At 40.4% G+C, this 26,359-nt stretch overlaps 1 protein-coding gene across 1 annotated transcript in view; it reads left to right on the plus strand.

The window, feature by feature from the left end:
* Positions 1–26,359, plus strand: part of antxr2a (ANTXR cell adhesion molecule 2a) — a 179,091-nt gene that overhangs the window by 13,377 nt on the left and 139,355 nt on the right. Inside the window, exons 3-9 of the mRNA XM_079568130.1 lie at positions 5,907–5,978; positions 6,055–6,136; positions 7,474–7,581; positions 9,527–9,595; positions 15,446–15,526; positions 22,179–22,239; positions 22,467–22,562. Of these exons, the coding sequence (XP_079424256.1) occupies positions 5,907–5,978; positions 6,055–6,136; positions 7,474–7,581; positions 9,527–9,595; positions 15,446–15,526; positions 22,179–22,239; positions 22,467–22,562 (569 nt within the window). The remainder of the gene's footprint in view (positions 1–5,906; positions 5,979–6,054; positions 6,137–7,473; positions 7,582–9,526; positions 9,596–15,445; positions 15,527–22,178; positions 22,240–22,466; positions 22,563–26,359) is intronic.

Genomic DNA, 26,359 nt, shown 5'->3' on the forward strand with positions numbered 1-26,359 from the left:
CCATGGCTACAATCCATGAGACCCATGTATGTTCATTAACATGCACTGTCTCGACCAAATAAACCAATAAAAGCTTCTTTGTTTCGACCACCACCTAAAACACTGTGGTCATGAAACCCTGGTGTCAGACAGCAAAGATGACTCTTTGAGACTTTTCATCTCTCGGCTTTGATAGATATTTCAGTGCATAATTATCAAATCAGATTTTTATGCTTTAGTTTATATATTATACTTATTTTATATATCCTCATAAATTCCCAAAGACAATTTTTAGCTTTGGAAATTCCTGGATTTTGCAACCCTCTAATGAGTGAGTGAGTGGTTGGTGATGTTTACAATGTTTAATGTGTTTTTGATAGGGCCGATCGATTAATTACGATTAATTAATTACATAATAATTAAAAAATATTGATCGAAATTAATCACAATTAACTTTTGACACCTACAGACGTTGCTAAGGCACAAACAACATGTAAAGCCAAAAACAATTTGACTGTCAAAGTTGTTTATTCACACAGTTAAGCGTTTAAAAAGATCATTCTCCAAAAAGCGTTTGAAATGTTCACACAGATGAGTTCAAATGCAGGAAAATACAAAGAAGCATCTAAAATATACCTTTAAAAAATAATTACAACCCCTAATTAAATGATGCTTAAATGTGATTAATTAATTACAAAGGCCATAATTAACTCGATTAAATTTTTTTAATCGAGTCCCACCACTAGGTTTTGAAAATAAAGTCAGATTGACTTATTACATTATTGGGGAATTTATTTGTAAACGATTTTCACCTTTTCAGTCCGATCACGTAATCATGATCACATCATGGATACACACACCCATGGTTTTAGTAATCTCATGACTGCGCTTGTTAATTGACTTGAAAGGTTCACAAACAAAGTTCTAGTTCTTCATAGTTCTGAAGATAAATGTGTTTTTGGCTGGACTGAAGTTAAATATGATTTTATTTTACTCATTGATCAATCTGGACTTTCATTTCCATTTAATTTTTTCATAACATTAGTGTTTTGTGAGTGACAGCCGATTTACTCCATTTGGTCATTTCATGAATTGTGCCAAAATTATGGCATTCAAACTGGCATTTAAGTTTGTTTCCTGGAAAACAAACAATCAGTTGCAGTTTTTGCTGAAATTGTACCAGATTTTTAGTTTTTTCAAGTTTTTGTCATGTGTGTCATTATGAACATAGTCATTAGGCCTTAAAATGGCAAGAAAAGGCATAGAATTCAACTCGCTGCTGCCTGTTATATAAGCCCTGTTCAGTTATGTCTAAAATAATCCAAATGATGATTATTTTTTCAGCCCTAATCTCGACAAAGACGATTGAAAACTACGCTTGCTATTCCCAGTTTCCCCCTTTTAACCGTGCGTTTCTGCCTCCGTCTTGTTTGCCAATATTGACTAAACAGCCGTAGCCGGCAGCTGCGGACTCCACCTATATGAAGTCACTCCCCCGCGTCTCCCTGCTCTTGGCGGTGACTGCGTGAATCCATATGACGACAGTGTGCATGTAGTGCGTGGGTCTGCGGCTCATATCGCCACCTCTCCTTATGCTCCTCCGAGTTCCCGACGCGCAGTTAAACCGTGTGTCTGCGGCCGAGTGACGCCGCGCATCATAGCAGCCTCCGGGATAGTAAAGTAAAGGCGCTAAGCTAACCACCCATACAGCAGGTCAGACACGTATTATCAACATTATTTTTTTTTACATAAAATGCTGCATAGTGCATCTTTAAAGTGCATATGACACCTTTAGACACAATTTTTTTTAGTGAAAACTAGAGCCCGACAGCCGATATATCGGGCTGATATTTAGGGATTTTACAATATTGAGTATTGGCCGATCTAGCGCAGAAAAAAGACGATATTTCCGGGACCAAAAATGATAAATACTTTGCATTGGTTTTGCATTGTAGAGAGCCTTTTACAACAAGCAGAAAAGGCATTGTTCACAAGTTATCGTGCTAAAACTGGACGCTTCTTCAACTGTTCTCTGCTAGCTCTCTACTAGTCACGTAGCTTCTATTGACGGAAGTGAGCGGGGGAAGTCTTTAGGAGTTACTGCGCGGACGCTGTGCTCCTCGTATCATTACGCCTCACAATATAGTACCCCTTGTTATCTGCTTATAGAAAATCGACATGCTACATTTCTATGTAAATATACTTTGCACGAAAACACTTCACGTAACTTTATTTAGATAGGGAACACGTGGAAGAGCTTGGTAGCTTCTATCGTGAGCTTTTTTGGAGCTATATGACATGTGGGAGAGGCTGCGTATGTGCTCCGTTTGCGTGACAGAGCGCAAAGACCAGACGGGGATATATTAACTTGGCTAAGGTTAAGTAAGGACATATCTTTGTATGTAAAAACGGTGGCCTATTCATTTAATATACACTATTTTTTGATGATTGTTGTGTCTTTTTCCATCTACCCTATATTATCTACATTTCAGAACTCTGGTTTTATCATGTTCTTGAGAAATTATTGTAATAAAAGGTCTAATTTGCTCTCTTCAATTAAAGCAATACTAAGTAGCTTGTTTACCTTGATACATCCTTTTTAATGGGATGATTGAAGGGTCTTTCATTTCCCCTTGGTGTCTCTGGCCAGAAAACCACACTTGCAACTTGACTGCCACCAGCCCGGTGCAACCAATACACACTAGTGAAATCATGAAGAAGAAGCTAACAGGCTAACGGGCAAAGCTAACTGCGGGCTAGCGCCACTTAAACAGTATTTACAGCCAAGTTTGAGTGAAAAAAATAATCTCCATTGTTTAACTGGATGTACAATATCCCTCTCTCCCTTCGTCTTTTCTGTCAGCGTAGGATTTACTCTCACGGACAATTAATGAGTAAAACAAATCGCAACATGCACTTTTAGGAACAGAGCAGTGCATTCTTTCAGAACCAAACTATTTTAAAACTGGCCTTTAAAATCCTCTATATACAGGATATTCATGAGTCATGTACAGATAGGAAACATGTAACTATACAGTTGACATTGGTATCATTTTGTTTAGAATTCTTTGGAGAAAAAACGGCTTAATGTCCAATGCTAACTGATACATGTAAACAAATGGATGCTAGGCTAAGCCATAGAACTGAATGTCCGCTAAGCTAACATTAGCCACAATCGCAGACTCTTAAATTTCAGTAAAAAGGCGGCTCCTTTCAACCTGGTCTGACAATGGATGCTTTTAGTTTTAGAATTTTATTCAGTGTTTAAAGCCACACCGTGTGGAATTTTACCCAATAAATAAGATTTAAATACAAGCATTTATTTTATGACAGATATTTTCATCATTGAAAAATACCTCATAAATGTACAAACAAACATTTATGAGGCTCACCCCTTCTAAGATGTGACTGTAAACTGTACTGGGAGTGGGTACGTCTCCAGCTCGTCTCCATGGAGATGTGACGAAAGGCAGCAGAATATGGGATTTAAACAGGATAGTTTCTCATCCAAATCCATTCTTTTATTACACACAGCAGTAACAGCATTTTCTGTGTCATTAGGAGCATGTTTTGTTTTGCCGCAACAGTACAGTCCAAAATGTTACGCAGTGTGCCTTTAAGTGAGTACTTTTTACTCTAGTTTTGAAGTTTTTAGCATTTGTGCCATTAAAAATATTGTATTTAGGCATTAAAATAGCATTGTGAAGCATTAAATTTGACACACTGTCACTGGTAGAATCCTTGAAACTCCACAAACATACTCTTGATCGCCCCATAAAAGAGCGTAGCGAGCCGCAGTATGCTAATCCTAAGTACAGTAACTAACCAAGGACAGAAACTCTGACCGGATCACCTAAAGTCATCAAATAATCCTCACTTCCTGTTTGTGGCTGGATCGGGCCACTCTCCTCAGCCCCAGGTGCGCTTTTAAGTATCTGCATCCCGTGACTCAGCGGCCGCCTGTTTCTCTCGGAGATCGCCGCCTGTCACTTCCTCAGATCCGCTCCGTCCACGCGCTGTATTTATGTGTCTGACATTAAACTTGTCCGTCTGTCAGCGCGGAGGAGAAACACATCACCAGCTGGTTTTTCCGAGTCGGAACGCGGGGACGTGTCACAAGTCGGCGAGTGCGCGAGGAAGTAAGAGAAAACGGCGAGGCAGGAAGACGAGAAATCGCTACAGTCACGGCCCAAAGTTCAAGCTGGAACGCACGATTAAAGAAGGAAAAATATGCCCGTCAAAGGCTTTAGCAGCTGCTGGAGGATATCTATGCTTTTTCAGCTTCTTTACAAGTTTGTGGGTTGTAGTTTTTCAAAGTCTCACATTCACTGCTTTGTAAAAATGTCACATATCAACACGCTGCAGGTGAATAAGGAAGGATCTTGTTCGGTTTTTGAGCAATCTTGTGGAAAGAAATCTGTACGAATTTCAATTTTGCCTTGCCTTGCAGGAACTAAATATTGAAAAACTGTAAAGTGTGGAGTCTCTAGGAGCTACTAAAGTGGAGATGTTGTTATAGACTGTAATGAAAACCTCATTTTGGGAAAGGAAATGACCATATTTTTGGATTACATAGCAATGTGTCACAAACCTTTAGTTATTATGCCAAAGGTCAAAGGGGCAAATGTCGAGAATCTGCAGGTGGAAACATCAATTGTTCTTTTCACGCCGTGGTCAATGTTGACTTCCTTGACATCTTAGTGTAAACACTTTCAAAGTAAAAAAAAAAAACAGACCAAACTCTCTCTTTACAATATTTATTCTCTGACGTTTTGTCGCTTTGAGCCGTAGATTTATCCAGGAAGTAACTCCAACATGGCTGTGTCGCTCCCTGGTCTTTCCTACACTTACTGTATTCATTCACACATACTGACAGGTTTGGTATCCACGTGTAGCAGGAAAGGCTGAGGCTGTAATCCAGATATGGTCACTTCCTTTGTGAGAAGCAGTATGGAAAAGGTGGAACATTTTGGAACAGTTTGGAAAAGTGTTCGAGTGCAACATGGCGGCACTCCCTAAAAAGCTTATTCTAAAACTAACGTACCGTATTATCCGGACTATAAGTTGCTCCGGAGTATAAGACGCACCAGCCAAAAAATGCCAAATGAAGAAAAAAACAACAGGCTGAATAAGCGTACGGTTTGCTAACGTAGCACATTGATGGTTAGCTACATGAAGCATAAACAACAAACTAAATAGGTGTCTGGTATGTTAATGTCACATAAACAGTTCAGATAACTATAGCATAAAGAACATCCCAAACTCTCCATCTCACTCCAAATCACTAAATCCATTGAAATCTTCATCCTCGGTGTCACTTGTGAACAATCGCCTTGGCAACGACCTGGGCACGACAAGCCTCTCCCGGCAGCACGTTTTTCAAGCTTACATTTGCGAACTCCTTCCTCTAGCTGTGACCATCGAGCTTTTAGCCCGTGATTAGCTTTGTTTGAAAAAAAAAGCAAATATGGTAGATATACTATATGGTAGATAAAAAAAAATAAAAAATATTGTTTAACTGATTTAAACTTGGCTTGATCCATTATTTAGATTTCTGAAAATAAACACAATAAACACAAAACTGTCATGACTTTTTTCCCCGCATAAAAATGTCAGTAATCCACAGGGAAAGTTTCAAATTGATGTCTCAACATTACATTTTTTCCCTTATTCTCCTGCTGCGTCTCGCCTTAATGTGGTTTTTTGGTCCATTGTTTACTCTCTGACATTAAAACTAAATTGTTAAGGGAGAAGACTAGCCAAAACTGAAAAAAAAAGAAGGAAAATCAGCTCATGGCAAAGATTGTTGGTGATTTCATATCCTTTGAAAACGACGATATATCTCTCCCCACAACGAATTATCATGTATAAAAGCTGCTAATGCTACTGATGTCATGTGATTGAAAATGCCGTTTGTTTCATTGCAGTCCCAGAATGAGAGTCTCCTTCATCATCTTCTCGAGTCAAGCTCAGGTCCTGCTGCCTCTCACTGGAGACCGGTATTTAAACACGGATTCATACACGTTAACGGCACGATGTGTGAACTCATACTAATAATGATGAAACGATTTGCAGGTACCAGATCGAGGAGGGTCTGAAGCGCCTGGAGAGCGTGAAACCGGCCGGAGAGACTTTCATGCACGAAGGGATCAAAGAGGTGGAGTTAACCTTACATTTTGTTCTGTTCTGAAGTAGAGTTTTTGAGGATCTGTACTTTACTTGACTAGCATTTTGGTTGAGAACTTGTTTCTTTTACTCCACTACACTTCGAAAAGCCTCAAAAGATAAGATAGGACTTCATTGATCTCCCATTGGAGAAATTCACTTGTTCCATCAGCTCTCAAACACTCATGGGGTGCAAATGGACAGGAAAATGTGCAGTAACAGTAATAGTAACTAGAGGTATATTTATATATCAAAAGCTTTGAGGGTTTTGCGCAGTATCTTTGCGGTTCCTCGAGCTGCACTTTTCTGGACCGAGATGTCTGATGTATTTCCTGGGATCTGCTGTAGCCACTTCTCCAGTTTGGGGGTCACCCCGAGTGCCTCCACTGATGCCTTCACCCTCCAGGCCTTCTCCAGCTCTTCTCCAGCTCTTCTCCAGCTCTTCTCCAGCTCTTCTCTGAGCCACTGGAATTTCTCTAGTTTCTCATGTTCCTTTTTCCTGATGTTGAAGTCGCTTGGTATTGCTATGTCGACCACAACGGCTTTCCTCTGCTCTTTGTCCACCAACACAATGTCCATTCTGTCCGTCTGTGTCTGGAAGTCCCACAGGATCTTGGCTCGGTCATTCTCGACCACCTTTGGAGGTGTTTCCCACTTTGACCTTGGGGTTTCCAGCCCATACTCTGCACAGGTGTTCCTGTACACTATACCAGCCACTTGGTTATGGCGTTCCATGTAAGCTTTCCCTGCCAGCATCTTACACCCTGCAGTTATGTAAAGCTGGATTGTCTCATTGGCCTCTTTGCACAGTCTACACCTGGGGTCTTGTCTGGTGTGATGGATCTGGGCCTCTATTGCTCTGGTGCTCAAGGCCTGCTCCTGTGCAGCCATGATGAGCCTCTGTGCTGTCCTTCAGTCCAGCTCTGTCTAGCCATTGGTAGGATTTCTTCAGGTATGTTTCGGTGGTGCATGCCGTGTAGGGGCTTGTCCTCCCATGACAGAACCTCGTCTTCTGTTCCCCATTGTCTGAGACATTCACTTCATCTGTTGGAGCCATGTCCTTGATGTACTTATGGATCTTGGACATTCGATCCTGGATAGTGGCTCTCACGCTCACAAGTCCTTTATTTTCATGAGCAGTTTTTGTTGTTTTCTTGACATTAGAGATGAACCCCATGTTGTAAATTTGCATAATCTTCCAAATACCAATATTTATATCTCGTCCACAATATATTTCCCACCCACGTCTACCTGGGTGTAATCATTTTAAAGTAGCATTACTGAATAGTTTGGCCACTCTGAGTAATTGTTTGTGTTTTGTTCCCGAAGGCGCGGACGCAGATCGAGAAGCAGGATGTGAAATCCTCCTCCAGCATCATCTTAGCGCTGACAGACGGCAAACTGGAGGTTTTCATCCACGAACTCACGGTCAAAGAGGTGAATTCAGCAGCTTTTATTAAGACAAGGCTTTTCACATGTTAAACGCGAGACGCTGCAGGTGAAAATGTTTAATGCAGTGGCCAATGTTAAGGTTTTTGGCTGGTTTTCTCCCTCAACTCTTTTGTAAAAAAAAACAAACCAAACTCTCTCTTTATGATGTTTGTTTTAGGACATTTTGTCGACTTCGGATTTAGTCTGAAATCACTCCAACATGGCCCACACATATCCACTCTCGAATACTGACACGCTTGGTAGGGGTTGCAAAGGGGCGGAAAATTCCCAATCCATTTCCATTCATTTTCAATCGGAACTTGCGCTTGAAAACTTTGGTTGTTTTCACAAATAACAAAATCGTAAATATGTAAATATGATGTTTTTGTCTTTTTTTGTTGAACATTTAATTAGTGACCTGTTAGTTACCAATAATCATGTCTTTGAATATAACCCGAGCCAAACAAGAGTGTGAGGACCAGATCGTCACGTCAAAATATCCATCCATCTTCTTTGATTTGTCTGTTGCCGAGTCGTGAGCTGCCCAAATCACATTTCACCAGCCCGCTATGGCTCCTCCTGCAAGTGGTGGGTCCACAGAGGGACCGCGTCACGTTTCTAACCGGGTCTGTTGGTCTGTAATAAGGGGGTTCTGATTCGCTCTTTGTCTGACCCGTCAACTAGGACCTGTTTGCCCTGGGAGACCCTACCAGGGACACGAAGCCCCCGACAACAGAGCTCCAGGATCAAACCTCTCCACCACATTAAGGTGGCGGCTCCAGGAGGGGACGTCAAAACATAACTTTCTTAAACCTAAATTTTCCTTAATTCTCTTTCTATTAAGAGGAGGGACTAATGTTTTATATCATGGTTTAGTTTTATCACACTGTGATTGGATACATTCACCTATGACACTGACCAATCCTGTGCGATGAGTGAGCGGCGCCTGTGTCACAGAGAACATGACACAGACCCTTAAAACACTATTATAATGCAACACTGCACACACTTAGTGAATATAATGTATTATATTATATATAATATTTGGGCGGCACGGCTAGAAGGTCTCAGGTTTGATTCCCACCCCCTGGACGGGGCCTTTCTTTGGAGTTTGCCTGTTCTCCCCGTGTCTGCGTAGATTTCCCCTACCACTAAAACATGTACAATAGGCCAGAATAAATTGTGTGTAGTGAGTGAGTGAGTGGTTGGTGGTGGTCGGAGGGGCCTATGACACAGACTCGTAGCCTCACTTCCGTCAGTCTACCCCAGGGCAGCTGTGGCTACATCAGTAGCTTACCATCACTGTATGGAGTGAATGAATAATGACAGTGTAGCGCTTTGAGAAACTTGGTAACACAGGCTTGTAAAGCGCAATACAAGTGTCAGATTCTTGGGCTGCAGTTTATATGTCTGTAAAGAAGCGACCTTCAGTTCTGTTCTGGTCATTTCCTTGGAAGACGGCAGTTTCCAAAGTCTGCTGGGATACACAGGGCACATGTGCAGACTAAGTTACTACAGGTAAAGGCTGTTTTTCTCCAAGTGAGGTTTCATTCCACTCTTCCACTTCAGCAGCTCCTACTCAACAAGATTTCCCTTTATTTTTCATATAGATTCTTCAATATTAATTTCCTGCCTATTATATTGAGCTTTGAACCCAAAAAACAAGGAGAAATTTGTATTTCACTAAAAATAGCTTATTATCTTATTTTATACACAAAGCGCCTCACTCTTTCTGAAAAGATAAAATGACAGAAAACTTGCAAGACATTTTCCCCTCGTATTTGTGAGGCTTGTCTGTCTCTACATTGAAATGTTTCCTGATTCACCTGCAGCGTCTGGCTCTGGCCTGAACAGATGTGTTTGGGAACTGACCCACAGAGTTGAACAGTGTTTTTTTTTTACCTCTGACTTGCGGCTGATGTGCTGAACTTCTCTGCGTTGGCTCCTGCAGGCGGACGAGGCGCGCAGGTTCGGAGCGCGGGTTTACTGCGTGGGAGTGAAGGACTTTGACGAGCAGCAGGTGAGAGCGAGCGCCGCTGGAAACGCCGCGCAAACACACACGCACACTTTTGGAAATCCACAATACTCTCTTTCAAAACTACACACTTCAAGCTGAAACGGCACTGAAGAATACGGCCAGATGTCGCCATTTGAAAAGTTTCCGATGTTTCAGATACAAGATATAATTTCAATGACAATGTTATGGGAAATACAGTCCTGATCAAAGGTTTGAGACCAGTCGAAACATTTCGTGTGGTTGGACCGAGCCTCGATGATCCAGGCTCCGTTTGTAAAGGCAGGACGTGTCTCGTTTCTCCAACATCACTTGTTCACTCGGCGTCGTGGCAGGCCTACTTCTGAAAAAAAAAACAAAAAAAAAACCTGAAGATGAATCCAGCCCCATTAAAGTACTAAGTAACGTGTTTACCTTAATAAATCTTTTTCGTAGTCCCTGTGGGGGTAATACAAGTGTTTATGGGATGATTGACTGCCACCGGGCCGGAGCAACCAATATACACTAATAGAATCACGAAGAAGAAGCTAACAGGCTAACGGGCAAAGCTAACTGCGGGCTAGCGTCACTTTAAACAGTATTTACAGCCAAGTTTGAGTGAAAAAAAATATTTCCATTGTATAATTGGATGTACAATGTCCCTCTCTCCCTTCGTCTTTTCTGTCAGCGTAGTATTTACTCTCCAAGACAATTAATACGTTGAAAAATCGTAACTTGCTGTGACACCTGCAGTTGCGCTTATGGCCTCTAGGGGCATGAGTTACTTAGTACTGCTTTAAATTGGATCTGCCTGTACCTGGGGCGGCGGCCGTGGGAGGACAAGTAAGTGCGCTCTGTGGTGAAAAGACCAAAATAACATTATGTAGAAGAGTAGAAGAGAAAGAAAGAAGGAAGCTCTCCTGGATAAGAATTAGGGATGCACCGATCTGATACTAGTATCGAATACCAGAGCCGATACCGGAAAAATGTGACATCGGGTTCCAAAATATCCAAGACTGAACTGATACCTGTTTTTGCTCTCACTGTTTAAACAACACAAGTTTCACCGACTAAACCTAGGTGAAAATGGGCATGTTATTCTTCATTTTAAAGAGGGGGTATTATGCTTTTTTCAATCACAGAGTACCAGTCTATATCACACTACAATGATGACGAAACCTTCTGTTGGTCTGTAAATGCAGTAAATTAGAATAACTGCCTTGTATAAAATTGCTCTCTCAAAATGGCTGTAGCGAATGTCTTGAAATAGGCCTCTGTCTCTTTAAGAACCTCTGAGCCTTTCCGACACGCCCCCTCCACACACTGTCTGTGGCATCAGTGGGGAGGGGGTTCTGCTGAGGAGCAGTGGTTGGTTACTCGGCTGGTGACGAAAGCTCGGAGGCGTCTCCAGGAGGTGGGGGCGTTCCTAGGAGGACTCAGGCAAACCTATCCCTAAAATGGCCGCCATCAGAGTTTTTACAGATTACTCAAAAATACGTGAATGTGCCAAGGCGACACTTCAGGCATGTTTTTAATGAGGGAATGACATAATAACATGATGCAAAGCACGAAAAAGTCGATTTTGCATAATACCCCCCCTTTAAAGGGCAGAATCTGGAGAGTTCAATCGCTGAGGATTTTTGATCCCCGCGCAAAATGCCTCGGCTAGCAACAGTATGCTAAAGCTAATGTCAAGTAATCCAAGCTAGTACAGAAATTATGATTGGACGCCCTACAAATGGCCACTGCTGGAGTGAACAAGTGTTTCTACTTCAGTTTATGAAATGCTGTTAAATAATAACTGATCTAACACATTTGTAATGAAGAGATCACTTTCTGTGAGTTGTTTATATTATTGTAACCTAAAGCCTAATTTTAAGTTTCTTGGCATTCAGAAATTTTTTAAGGTGTTTCAAAAAATATGGTTAGTCAAAAGAAACACTCTTCAGATGTACAAGTGTTCTGACAGGAAGTTTGCTGGTGTGGTTTGATAATGTTGAATCACATGACCACATCCTTCTGATAAGGACTGTTATTATTATTGGATCCCCTCTGCCTCAGACACAGGACGTGTGCTCTAAGCGCTGTGAAGGAAAAGGCTCTCAGCATTATGGAGGACCCGAGTCGTCCTGCACATTCCCTCTTCTCCTACCTCCCTTCAGAGCCTCAAAACTCAGACCTCTCGTTTCAGACAGTTTTTTATCCTCAGACAGTGAGGCTCATGAACATTAGCCTAAAGCAGTGGTTCTCAACCTTTTGGAGCCACGACCCACATTATAACAGTTAAAGGGGTTCGTGACCCCCCGCCCTGGTCACACCATGAGAAATAGGCGCATTAGCCTATATAATTCTTTTTATTTTTTTTTTAAATCTTTTTATTTCACATAAGTTGCAAACAAGACAATCTATGTGTTTTTTCCTCTCATGTCCCACCCACTTCCCACAAAACACACCGACAGAAATAAAGCCAAATAATAATAACAAGAAAATTAATTCAAAAAAAATAAATAAAAAAAAATGCATTGTTACACTTAGTACTATGAATAGCAGTAATAATCATAGGGATGTCATGGTCGTTGTTTTTTTCTTTTTCTTTTTTTTCCTCTTTACACCATTATTATTATCATTATATTATTATGATGTTTATAATATCAGTAATTACTGTTTTATTGTTTTTCTCTCCAGTTTCATTCCATTATTTTATTCCACTTTCTTTCTTGATTTCTCTCTTTTTGTTTATTTATTTTCTTTTCAATTGAGTTGAAATTTGTCATCCTAATTGAAATGTCCTAGCCTTAGCCTATATAATTCTGATAAACTAAGAAAAAAAACAAATGGCTAAAGTAAAATTCATCAAATTGCGTACAAATAATTGCACTCTGGTAAAAGAGCGAACACGTGCTACAATAAAATATTAGATTATATGCTAATGAAAATATGTATATTTTATCTACATGATCTGGTGACCCCCTCAATTTGTCTCCCGACCCCCAGGTTGAGAACCACTGGCCTAAAGGAGAGCTGAGGTTTTTTTTATTGCTGGAATGCTTTGATTGTATTATGTAAATGTTTATATATGTAGATTAGCTTCCTGTTCAGCGGAGAGAGCGCCAGGGCAAAACTCTTTTCACTGCTTTTTCTACCTTGTACTTGATGCATATGATTAATAGACTTGAAATTTGAAACTTGATTTGGTGTAGAAAAGAAATCATTGATCATTAATCAGTAACATCTCATTTGCAGATCAGACATTATTGATCTGAAACTGGAGAAAAGAGGAACCTTCACTGTTTCAATTACAGCAGACGCTTTTAAAGCAGTACTAAGTAACTCTTCCCCCTAGAGGCCATACGCGCAACTGCAGGTGTAGTAGCAAGTTACGATTTTTTAACTTATTAATTGTCTTGGAGAGTAAATACTACGCTGACAGGAAAGGCGAATCGAGAGAGGGTTACTGTGCATCCAATTATACAATGGGAATCTTTTTTTTTCACTCAAGGTCAAGGTCAAGGTCAAATTTATTTATAAAGCACATTTACAACAACTATCGCTGCCCAAAGTGCTGTACACAGGCAATACAAGGTTTCAACAAAGTTAAAATACATTACATAACAAACAAAAGCAATGATAATAACCACCAAAGAAAATCAGCTCAGCTTGTGTTGAAGGCCAGTGCAAACAGATGGGTCTTCAAAAGAGATTTAAAAACATTCAAAGACTGAGCTGTTTTAACGCTCAAGGGAAGACTGTTCCAAAGTGTGGGTGCTGCAACAGCAAAAGCTCGGTCACCCCTAGTTTTCATCCGAGATCGCGGAACAACTAGCAGCATTTGATCTGCTGACCTCGTTGTCCTCTTTGGGACATAAACAGACAGAAGCTCTGAAAGGTAAGACGGGGCCAATCCATTTAAGCACTTAAAAACAATCAGTAGGATCTTAAACTGGATCCTGTAGCTCACTGGGAGCCAGTGCAAAGACACCAGAACAGGAGTAATATGCTCATATTTCCTTGAGCCAGTGAGTAAACGTGCAGCGGCATTTTGGACCAGCTGCAGGCGATGGATGGAGGCCTGGGACAATCCATAATACAAAGAATTACAGTAGTCCAGCCGGCACGAGATAAGGGCATGGACTACACGCTCTAGGTCAGCATGTGGTAGGTAGGGTTTTACTTTGCTCAGAAGGCGCAACTGGTAAAAACCAACTTTAACTACCGAACTGATCTGCTGATCCAACTTAAAGGAGCTGTCAAAAATCACACCCAGATTTCTGACTGCTCGGTGACAGTGGTGACTCAGAGGGCCTAAAAGAGAAGGATCAAAAGCATTACCAAACATTACAACCTCGGTTTTTGATTCATTAAACTTTAAAAAGTTTATAGCCAACCACTGTTTGACTTCCTGGAGGCAATTTACCAGGGCATGGGCGCTATCTGTATTGGGTTTTAATGGCAGATAGACTTGGACATCATCGGCAAAACAGTGAAATGAAATATTGTGTTTTTGGAAAATGGACCCTAGGGGCAGCAAATACAGGGAAAACAATAAAGGGCCTAAAATAGAGCCTTGGGGCACTCCACAACTAAGAGGGGCCACCCTTGAGCTACAAGGGCCCAAGTTGACAGAAAAAGTGCGACCCTCAAGATACGACTTGAACCATTGTAAGGCAAACCTGGCTGTAAATACTGTTTAAAGTGACGTTAGCCCGCAGTTCGCTTTGCCCGTTAGCATGTTAGCTTCTTCTTCCTGATTCCATTAGTGTGTATTGGTGGCTCCGGTCCGGTGGCAGGAAAGTTGCAAACATGGTTTTCTGTCCAGAGACACCAGGGGGAGATGAAAGACCCTCCAATCATCCCATAAACACTTGTGTTACCCCCACAGGGACTACGGAAAGGATTTATTAAGGCAAACACGTTACTTAGTACTGCTTTAAGAAACTATCTTGGTGTTGGTTAATATAGGATATCGGCAGATACTCACACCCCTGCGTCGGTATGACAAAAGCTGGATCGGTGCATCTCTTAACTGCTTCAAAACACTTATCTGTGAGAATTCAAAATACTTCAAAAAGCATTTAAAGTCATCAAATGAATCGTGCCGTAATTAACACCTTAAATGTCGTCCAAAAGCGCTGGGCTGGATTCACACTGGCGTAATGTTGCTGGTCGACTTTATTTACTTCAAAAGTTCAGTGAAAACGCAACACTTCTACTGCAGGATTTGCTGGAACACACATTGCGTCCAGTCTTTTTTATTCATACATTTTTCACAATAAAGTATCATCAAAACTGGTTATAAATCTTAGAGGGAAAATACACAGATCTTTACTTTTGTGTCATATAATGATATAGTATTTGTGCATTGAAAAGCATGTTCCTCATTATTGTGGGACACCTGATACTTTTCTTCTGTTATTTAATAGATAATAATAATCCGTGCGAGTTCTAGCCGTGGCATCAGTAGTATTTGTAAAAAAAAAAAAGTAGCAGCAGTGGCAGTTATTTTACGGCGGGCCTGATTTCCACAGCGACATGTTGCGGAGCCGAAAGTGCGAGTGTCCAGTCTGTGTCTTTTTGGAAACCGTCCGCGTGATAAACGTCCTTCTAGTCCCAAACAAAGACTCTTCTCTCAGTTTCTTTTTTTGTGGTGTGTGTTTTTTGAAAAAGTGTGTGCCACAGTCGTCCCATCTGCCGCTATCTTCTTCTCCTCCTCCACCACCACCAGCGCCGCCGCCGCCGCCACCGCCCGAAAAAAAACCCAAACAATCTCCACCGGGGCCGGACGGAGAGGCTGAACTCCTGCGGGAATGAGACGTCGCGTTTTGTCTCATTTTGATTTCGATTTGTCTTTTGAATTTGTGAATTCCCGACTGTCCGCAGCTCTTCGACATCGCCGACACCAAGGACCAAGTGTTTCCGGTCAAAGATGGCTTCCACGCGCTCAAAGGCATCGTCAACTCGGTGAGTGGGCGTCCGCTTCCTTTCCCGACACACGTTTTGCGTTACAAAATCTAAGGCACTTGAATCGCACTCTGAATTGAATAAAAGATTTAAAAAAAGAACAAATTTAAATAAGATTGTTGAATTGACTTTTGAAATCAGAGGCAAATTGACTTATTTTCCAGAATATTTGAGTTATTTCCAGATTTTTTGCGGCGTGAACAAGGATCAAGCGTCTGAACTAAAGCTGCGATAACAAAGCTTTAACTTGGATATAAGCGAGAAAGCATTGTGATAAACAATTTTATCGAATCGACCGTTTTATGCAATACAAAAAAAAAAAAAATGGGGAATCACAGTAGTCTCTTGTTTTAAAAATGCGCATTAACATTTGTTCAGTAACACATGAGCTGCAATAGAAACTTACTTACTTTGGTGAAATAAAATAAAATAAATAAAGGGAAAAAAGATTCAAAATGTGCTTTTCGAGGATTTTTTTTTGGTAGTGTTGTCTTTCATTGAGGAAACTTAAATACACCCGATTTACATATTCCAATATTCTCATTTGAAACTTTCCGAACATATTTGTAACATCAAAATGCTTTATCGATTTCTTGAAATTAGTTGCTTAAAGTTGTTTTACGTTTGTTTTTTTCCGAGTAGTGGAACGACTTTTATCGTTTCGCCCTCCTTTTGTGTAAAGTCCGACATTTGTGGGAAACACACTGTGCATCTAATTATGAAGCATTTGGATCAATTTCATGAATGACTTTTTTTGTATTTCTAGGACAGTGACCCCGAAAAAAAAACACCTAATAAATTGCGATGCTACAAATATGTTTGGAAAGTTGAATATTTTTGACTTTGGACCACGACAAACATTCTTTATTTAGGAGGAAAGACCTTTAAATCAGAGGTGATCACTTTTTGCAGCTAGCGCCTTAACCGAGTGCATTTTCTCCAGTTTTACCCAAATCTAAAAGCTCATCGACTGGAGAGTTCGCAGCCTACAGGCCAGAGTAACGCCTCATTTGAAAGCTAAGACCTACGAAACTGATCTAAACACATGTTGTCGTCGTCACATTTTTGCATCTTTTTCTTCACTTTTTTCATGCCTCTTTCATTGTTTTTGTTTTTTTTTAAACGTTTTTCTCACTTTTTTTTTGCTCTTTTGTGGCTTTTTTTTTGCTTTTCGTCTCTTTTTCCCTCACTTTTTTTGTTACTTTTCTGTTTGTTTTTGCTCGGTTCAGGTGGGGGCTAAGAGGTTACATTTTGCTTTCTTTAGAATTAGGCCTGTCGCGGTTAGAATATTTTAATTTCAATATAATGGGGCAAACATTTATTGCAATGAGCGGAACTAAAGAAAACGAAATGGACACTAATCTCTTGTGTGGCTGCCACAATAATGAATATATTCATTTATTGTTCAATAAATGACGCATAAACAATATAATTTTGGCCTCAATGTTTATGACCTGTACATTTATTTGCAGATTATTCCCATTTTTCTATTGTAATACTATTAATGTAATAGGATTAAGGACTTTTCAAACAATATATATGTTGGAAATTGTCTTTCCACTGCACTACATTTTTGAATTACATTTGTGAATTCAGTCCTGGCTTAATAACAACACAATTATTAACTTAATTAGAAATTTGTGATACTTTTACTTTTATGCATTTTTGTCTCCTTTTACTCAAACGCTTTGGCAGCTCGATATGAAACTCCATTCACTCTCTCGTCCAACACTCTCTCGTGTTTTGGCCTGCTGTAAACTGTTTATGTGCGCCGCTGCCAGATCATTATCGGGACTTTCCTCTCGGACGAAGGGCGTGGGGCGACGATTTTTTTTCTCACTCTTTTTTTGGGGGGAGGGGAGGGGGGAGATTTTTCTGCCCCAAAGTCACTGGACTCATGAGGAGAGGCCCGTTGTGTTCAGAGGCTGAGGAATGGAAAGACTCGGAGCCAAAGGGAGGGCGTTTGGTGATGCAATGTTTCAGGCTAACGTTGCAGTTTAGTTGTAGCATAGTAGAAACAACTGCTAGAACCAAGCTCTTCACGTTTAAACCTTCACCTGGAAACAAAGAATATCCCTCACTTTCACAATAAGGACTTTATAATTAGTTATACTTCCGCTGCACAACGTCCCAGCAGTATCGAAAGAGGACAAATTTCATTGTACAGTTGCATAATGACAACAAAGCACCATAACCTAACCTATTTTATTTATATATTTATTAATAAAAAAAACTATGCTGAATATTTTCTGTTTTCTGAACAGTCATAAAAGTACAAATGATTCAAGTTTGCCTCGATTAAGGAGAGGTCTCTGCTTCACACCTGCCCCCTGCTGGCCAGCCCTCACACCTGCGCAAGTAAACTGAGCAGCGCGGCCTGATGACATCATCACACAGCGCTGTTTGTTTTGATGTCAGGCAAAAGCACGAGCCATGGCACGTGGAATGCAAAGGGAAAATAATCCCAGCGCCATGAAATAATAAAAGTCTGCTTTGCATAAATAATAATAATAATAATAATTTAATTAAAAAAAGATTTTCGATTATCGAAATTTTGTAATCGTTTCGTGTAATAATCACAATTGTAATCGAAGTTCGATTAATTGCACAGCCCTAGTAGCTACTGCTATAAAAGTAATATTTACCAAAATCGGTACATCCGGGTTAGCGGCTAACGGCGCAACAGCTACGCTAACCCCGGAAGTAGTGACTTTTAAGCAGTAAAAAGTGACTACTTCAGACTCATTTTTGGCCAATGAGTCTGAGAAATAAGTAGGTTCAGTAACTCTCCGTTGAGTTTCAGAAATATTGATGGTTGTGATTAAGAGTTTTTTATGTTTTTTTCTCGCATATTTGCCGGTCTACTAGTACACCGAAGCGGAAGTCTTCTGAAACTCAATGGAGAGCTACTGAACCTAGCATTTTTCTCCGCTAACCTCTCCAGATGTAGCGATTTTGGTGAATATTACTTTTATAGCAGTAGGTACAGCAATTTGGCTAATGGGCCTGATAAATAAGTATGTTCAGTAACTCTCTGTTGAGTTCTAGAAATACTGATTGTGGTATTAAAGAGTTTTTTTGTAGTTTCTCGCACATCTGCGGACCCGGAATTAGAGCTGTGACGTCACCACTTAACAAACGTATTGTAAAAGAGATCTTAAAAGTTAAAATACTGGAGTTTTTGTTCACATTAAAACACTTGGACACCACAGTGAGTTAGATATATTTACCAGCAGTAACTCAGCAACTAATGGAGTTCTTCCACAGCTTTATTCTCTACTTTTTATACTGTTTTTAGCTAATGTTAGTCAATGGAAATGCACGCTAACAGCTGCAAAGATGGCGGATCTCCATGGTAACTGTGGAGTTTCCCGAACTCTATAGATACTTTAACAAATGCTGAATTATGCATATTTTTCTACTAAATAAAGAGACAGAGACATGGAGAGCAGCAAAGTGGTTGAACACCCCATAAATACTTAAAAAATGGGCAATGCTAACCAGGAAGCGAGCGAAGCTAACGTTAGCTTCAGGCTACATTAGCTAACGAGTGCAGTTTTTTCGCTTCTACTGAACAATTTTCTGTGAAGAAAAACATCCATATTGACCTGATTTCTTGGTGTGTGATAAGTATGTTTCTAGTCTGTCAGAGTGGTTTTCTGCCGCCTCAGCTAGGCCACGCCCCCTTGTATGACGCATTGCCGATCCAAATATGGTCGTTTTCTTTATGGGAGTCAGTTTGGAATAATTAAGAACATTTTGGAAGTTTGTAAAAAGTAAAAAAAGAACTTTGGAACAGTTTGGAAAATTCCCTCCAACATGGTGGCGCTCTCTGGTCTCTCCCACGCTTATTCATTCACAAATACTGACAAGTTTGGTATCCACGTGTAGCACGAAAGGCTGTGACCGAGATGACGCTGTAATCCAAAGACGGGAGAAATATACACAGGGCGCATGTGCAGACAAAGTTACTAAACTTTAGAGCCGTTTTCTCCAAATTAGGTTTTCATTCCACTCTTGCAGCAACTTCATAATATTTTGTGGGTATCTCCTCTGGGATTTTTCAATATCTAGTTCCTGTCTTAGTTTATTCAGAAGCTAAACAAGATCCAAATTCCCCTCTGAGCGAGTCTTTGTAACCAATATATCAACAAAATAAAACCATATATTTATACCTGGCTCTTTCCTTTATTCAGATTTGGTCAGTAAAAATATAGGTCATTTAGGCAGTTTTTTTTTGCAAATAAAATGGCTTATTTTGCTATGAAAACCATAATATTCACAATAGTCGACAGCAAAAGTTTCAGCGTGTGGCCTGAGAAGATGATCAACGTTTGCTGCAAAACGGAAGGCCCGTCTTTGCTTTGGACGGCATGGACAGCCCCTTCTCTCGCGGTGGCGGGGCCGTTTCTCTCGGCTCTGGGGCCGACATTTGCATAGTTTGTCCCGGGTGATTTACGGAGTCCTGGCGTCTCGTTTGGCCGCTGTCCGAGGGCTCTCTATATGATAATGCCCCTGATCCTCGCTCCCGTTAACGCGCTCGCGGGATGTGATAGTTTTGCATAATTCGCCCATTAACACGCGGCGGAGCAGGAGGCGTCGCCGCGCGCCCCGGGCCCGAACAGAGATGTTTGAACACGGTGAAACGGAAGTGGATTTTGAGTGGTTTTGACGAGTTTAGATTTAAAGGGTGATCGGGCATGGACTTGTTTTCATTTCTGACCGGGTTCAATTTAAGCTTCATTTAAAGACACAATATCAGCAAGAAATCTTACCCAGTGGCTTCGTCAGGGTTTCCACAAGGGATTCAGAGTCTTTAAGCAAATGAAGTGTAATTTTGAAGTGACTGAATGATGACGAGTGTAGCGCAGAGTTCCCAGCTGTTGGACCGGGGCCCAGATTCGGACCTTCAGAGGATTTATTCAGACTAAAGTATTTCAGATCTCTGAGGCTGAGGTTTATTAATGCTGTACAGTGTACATGCAAAGTGTACATAAGTGTTAGGGCTGGGACAAAATATTGTTCAGCAATATATCGCAATACGTCTTTGTCTTTGTTATCGGAAACCATGTATCACAATTATGGATGCTCATTCTGCTCAATTTCATCAATTGATTAATTGGTTACTGTTAACCACCGGCTCAGTGTCGCTGTAAGGGGATATTTTATAGAAATGAAACTAGTAACACCCAAACATTTACATTTGATCATATTTTATTGGCCACCACAACATGTAAACATTCACAGGACAGGGAGGCATAAGTAAATACACCGCTTGAATCTGACTGAACTGCAGCAGTTTTATAAGAGATGAATGGTCCAAGATTTATCCTGAACGTTGTGAGCGTCTAATCTGCAACTACAGAAAAGCAGTTATTGCTGCAAAAGAAGGGTCAGCAGATATTTAATACATAGGTTCACTTACTTATTCCATGCATGTTGCATGTTGTGAATGTCTCAGGTTTTGCTGCAAAATATCACGATGAACGTGATTTTTTCTATTAATGTTATCACATTGTCCAGGCCCCAGGCAACAGAACTGAGCCACACCATGATTCTCCTGCTCCAGACTACACGGTTGGGAAAGGGTTTTGATGTTGTTGTGCTGTTCCATTTTTTCCCCCACACATGACGTTGTGTGTTTCTCCCAAACTGTTCGAACTTGGACCATTCCCCTTTACAAAACTGCTGCAGTTCAGTGAGATTCACTGTACTTACTTTTTCCACGCTCTCCTGTGTATGTTTACATGTTGTGGCCAATAAAAATGTGATCATGTTTGGGTGGTATTAGTTCAGGCAGACACTGTTTAATCATTCCTGTGATTTTGATGAAGATCAGACCACATTTAGTGACCAATTAAGGCAGAAATGTTAGAAATTCCAGATTGTGTACTAACATTTTCTCTGCACTGTATGATCATTTCATCTCTATCTGCCCCTAAAGGCCATTCAGGTCTATTGCTGGGTTGCAGGTGACATCACAGCATTCTAAAGGCCTATACTCTTATATAGAGGAAAAAATATTTTGTCTTTGAGGACATTTTTGGTATAGAGAGATCATGGACCCAGTGACTGATATTAAGGATCATTTTTCTAATCCATGCATTTTCTTTTTAGCAACAACTTGTGGAATTATTCTGCAAACAAAAGTACACACGGCTGCACATACACTGAAAGCGCTCTCATCACCCTTTGGATCATTGTATTCTGCCTGAGTTTCTTGCTCCGAAATGGCAGCACTGCAAAGGAAACGAGGAAGTTTAGTTTAGCAGCAGTAGCCTAGCTTAGCGATAGCATTGTAGCTCTGGTCCTGAATCTGTAGTTGCTCCGGCCTATGAGTTTACCGGGTGGAAACTCATAGGCCGCCCTACCGCCACCTGCCGCTGCAGATTTAGGACCACAGATTCAGGGCCGTCTTTTGGGGGATCTGATCCAGTCATTGAATCAAATCCACTCCCAAAATGCCTGGATCAGCTACGGATAGAGATACTGAATATCAGATTGGGAAATCCCTATCTCAAACAGATTTAGTCAGCCAGCTCCTTTAGTGCTTTGAGTCGCTTTTAAAGTGCAAAGCAAGTGTAAACCTTTGTAACTAATATCATTCTATGCCTGGTTAATGAACTCTGGATCTTTTATTTCATTTTTCCAGATCTTGAAGCGCTCGTGCACCGAGATCCTGAGCGTGGAGCCGTCCAGCGTTTGTGTGAATCGTAAGTGGAGACGAGTTTATGCTGATTGCTCAAATTGAAGATTGACTTTCTTCAATGGAAAAACAGTTCATAGCTGTTGCACGCCTCGATCAACAGAATCTCACCGACTGCGGAGCGTTTCAAAACGTTAAACACATGACATTTTGCCTTGTTTTGTGCTGTTTCTTTTTGTCTGTGGTTTCATCAGAGCTTTAAAGTGATTGTTCCACGTCTCGCTTTCCCTTCAGAGTCGTTCGACATCGTGCTGCAAGGGAACGGCTTCGCTCTGGGCCGGAGCAGCGAGGCAGTCGTCTGCAGCTTCATCGTAAACGAACAGATTTACAGTGAGTCTCACACGACGCCGAAAGCCAACAGCAAATCTGAAATGAGGCTGAACCGGGACTTGTTTGCTTTCACTTGTTTGCTTTTTAAACTTTAGCATGTGAGGGAAGACTGAAATGGCAGCTTCGACACGTAATAAGAAGCTCTGCAGAGGGCGTTATATCAGCAACATAATGGCAGACTTTGTGATTTACAATTAATCCATCCGTTCACGATCATTTGATGGAGATTTCCAAGAATTAACTCCAACATGGCTGGTCTTTCTCACGCTTATTCATTCCCAAATGCTGACAAGTTTGGTATCCACGTGTAGCAGGAAAGGCTGTGACCGAGATGACGCTGTAATCCAAATATTCCTTTGTGGGAAACAGGAGCGGCTAAACACGGGAGAAATATACACACAAGTGCAGACAAAGTGACTAAACTTTAGGGACGTTTTCTCTACATGAGGTTTTCATTCCACTCTTTAACAACATCTTTACTTCAGTCGCTCCAATCGTAATTCCTGCCTGAACTATCGAGCTTTGAAAAAAAAAAAGACATAATTTGAAGTTTTACAGATGTTTTCCTCTAATAACTTGCTGGGACAACAGATCGTTTTGCCATATCTCGCCACATCTTTGTCTCAATACCAAGTATCGATTCTAGGGATGCACCGATCCCATACTACCTATGGCAGGGGTGTCCAAAGTGCGGCCCACGGGCCAAATGTGGCCCTCAGACCAATTTTTGGTGGCCCTCGGGCTGCTTGCTGAATCGGTTCACATCATCAGAGATGGTCCTTTTTATTTAATATGTAATAATTCTACACAATTCTAACCAAACAACTAGCATTTTATTGTGAGACAGAGCTGGCATTAAGGTTTTAAGCATAAATAAAGGCATGAGGCACAATTTAAACCTCTGCTACTCAAAGGTTTCGTGGAACTAACCACCGACCCATGGCCCTTTACCTCGTGTACGCTCCAATACGTGGCCCCCCATGAAAAATGTTTGGACACCCCTGACCTATGGTATCGGATATCTGAGCCCATTCGGGAAAAAATACGATATCAGGTATCGGCTACACATATCCGATACTGAACCCATACCAGTTTTGGCTCTCACCGCCTTTAAACCAAACTTTTACCACCTAAATCTAAGTGAATATGGACATGCTGTATGTAATTTTAAAGCTGAGGACCTGGAGAATTCGCATGTATTTTTGATCGACGCACAAAAAGCTAGCGGGCTCATGCTAATGCTAATGAAAACTAATCAAGGCTGGGTCAGAAGCTATGATAGAAATACCTAAAATGGCCTAGTAAAATAAAATAACCACTGCTGAAGCCAAGTGTTTATGTTTTAGGTTAAGAAATAACTGATCTAACATATTTGTAATGATCAGATCACTTCATGTGAGTTACTTTATGTAACCTAAAGCCTGTCATATACTCAGGATATTTAGTGTAGAGAAATCATCCTTGTTAAATGTTTATCCAAGAGTCTATCAGTAGTAGTAGTAACTGATAATTGATCTGTAACATCATGACGATTAAATATGACTTTATTGATCTTAAAATGGAGAAATGAGTCAATTCAAATTTTCACTCAAAGTAAGCCACTTTTAAGAAAGTCTCTTGGTATCGGTAAATATCGGATATTGGCAGATACTCAAACCCCAGTATTGGTATCGGAGTAAAAAACCTGGATCGGTGCATCTCTAATCGATACTTTCAATACTTTTAAAATGTAGCACATCTTCAGGAACAGTTACACAGCACTTTTAGGTTAAACGTAAGTTCATTTAAAAACTAAACATGAATTTAAACCAGGCTCTACTCATTATCTTAGATTTTGCAGCTGAAAATATTGGCAAAGTGTCTAAAACATAAAATGACAGACGTTTTTTCCTTAAATTAATGTTTTAACCCCCATTCCCCTGCAGCGTCTCGCATTAAAGCAAATCTCAAATCGCTTTTGCAGGTAGAGGTGAGCAATATATCGTCTACAGGATCATATCCAAATTGCTGCGGAAGAACTACAAATGTACAATATCGAGTTTATCTCCATTGTCAAAAAATGTGGAACATTTTTTAAGAAATTGGGGGTAAATTGTAAAAACAAACAAAAAAAACGGAAAATTGTGGGGGAAAAAATAAAATAAAAAAGAGAGAAAATTGTTACCAAATTGGAAATAAATGGTGACAAAATTGTGGAAAAATTGTAAAAAAAATAAAATAAATAAAAATACTGTAACAAATTGGGAAATAAATGGAAAAAGTTCTGGGGAACAAGCATGGAAAGTTTTTTTATGCCCTTTTGTCGTCTGTTCAGGACAATCCTTTTTCTGAGCGACAAAGCGAAGCAAATCCAGAAGTTTGCAGCACATTTTTGCATATTTCTGATGCTTTGCAAAAACACCGCCTCATCATCTTTATCCAGAAAGTCCCCCAAAAACATTGACATATTCATTTTTGTCCAGCCCTAATTTCCCAAAGTAATTCAAGGCCTTCGTCTCGGTTGCAAAACTTGGCAACACTTTTACGTTTTTTTTTTTTTTTTTCTCTTCCCGTCGTCTCCTGCCAACGCCGCCGCCTCAAGTTTTATTTCTGACATTTCGTCTCCACTAAAAACACCCGCCCGAGCATATTTCCTTCCATATTTGTTAATTATTTCCCGTGGTTAAACTCGCTCTGATTTCGACGGGGCGGACGCTCTTTAGCAGATGTCTCTTCGCTGGTCCTTCGCAGTTCTCCCACTCGGGGGCTATATTTACTCCCCGGTCGCCGCTGTGGGCTCTTTCTCCCTGTTTTATTTCTGCATGTGTTCTGCGGGGGAAAGGACCTTTTTTTTTTTTTTTTAGCGGCGGGGGCACGTCGTAATTACGGACACGCCGCGTCTCGTCAGCACGGCGCCCGTATGTGGAGCAGATGCCGGTCGTCTGCGGCAGTTGGACGCCGTGTCGCGCCGAAAACGCTTCTATCAATAATCCCAAACGAACTCTGAACCCGCGGCGCAGACGAACCGAGCGGCCCGGGTGCAAGCTGTCTCTGAGAACGCTCCGGCGGCAGGACACGACCAAAGCAAAATCTATGATACACGACGACCAGATTTCAACACAAGAACGTGCCATTAAGTTTGAAAAGATACAATTGTGTCAAAACAAGATTAAGATTGAACTAAATAAGGAAAAATAATGACTTTAACTTTTGCACATGTTGAAGTAGAGCTGGGTACTGTGCAACAATACCAGTATGGTATCGGAAAAAAAGTTTAGGCTCTACCCGTATTGGAAAAATTAAAGACGGAACCGTAAAAAAAAAAAAAAAAAAAAATCATTTAAAAGGAAGTGACTTGGTTTTTTCAGGTCAAATAAAAAAAAAAAATCCCCAATTTTTCCCCGATTTTTTGCCCAATATTTGCCCCATTTTTTGTATTTTTTTGTATTTTTCAAATTGATTTTTGATCATTTTTTCCTCGTTTTCCCAATTGTTCCCCATCATTTTTGCTCATTTTTTAATACTAATATTTTTCCTATTTCCCCTTATTTTTTTCAAAATTTTACCAATTTTTTCCTTTTTGAAATATATTTTCTCTTATTTGTTCCACATTTTATTTCCAAATATTTTTCCACATTGTTTTCTGATTTTTGCCCCAATTTATTTATTTTGTCCCCTTATTTTAGCATTTTTTAAATAATATATTTTTAATAATATTATCCATATTTCTCCCCAATTTTTTTTCCTCATTTTTTGCCTAATTTTATGGCACATTTTTTCCTTATTTTTGCAAACATTTCTCCCAGTTTTCTACCATT

This window comes from Gobius niger (genome assembly GCF_951799975.1).
Source record: "Gobius niger genome assembly, chromosome: 1".
Taxonomy (NCBI): domain Eukaryota; kingdom Metazoa; phylum Chordata; class Actinopteri; order Gobiiformes; family Gobiidae; genus Gobius; species Gobius niger.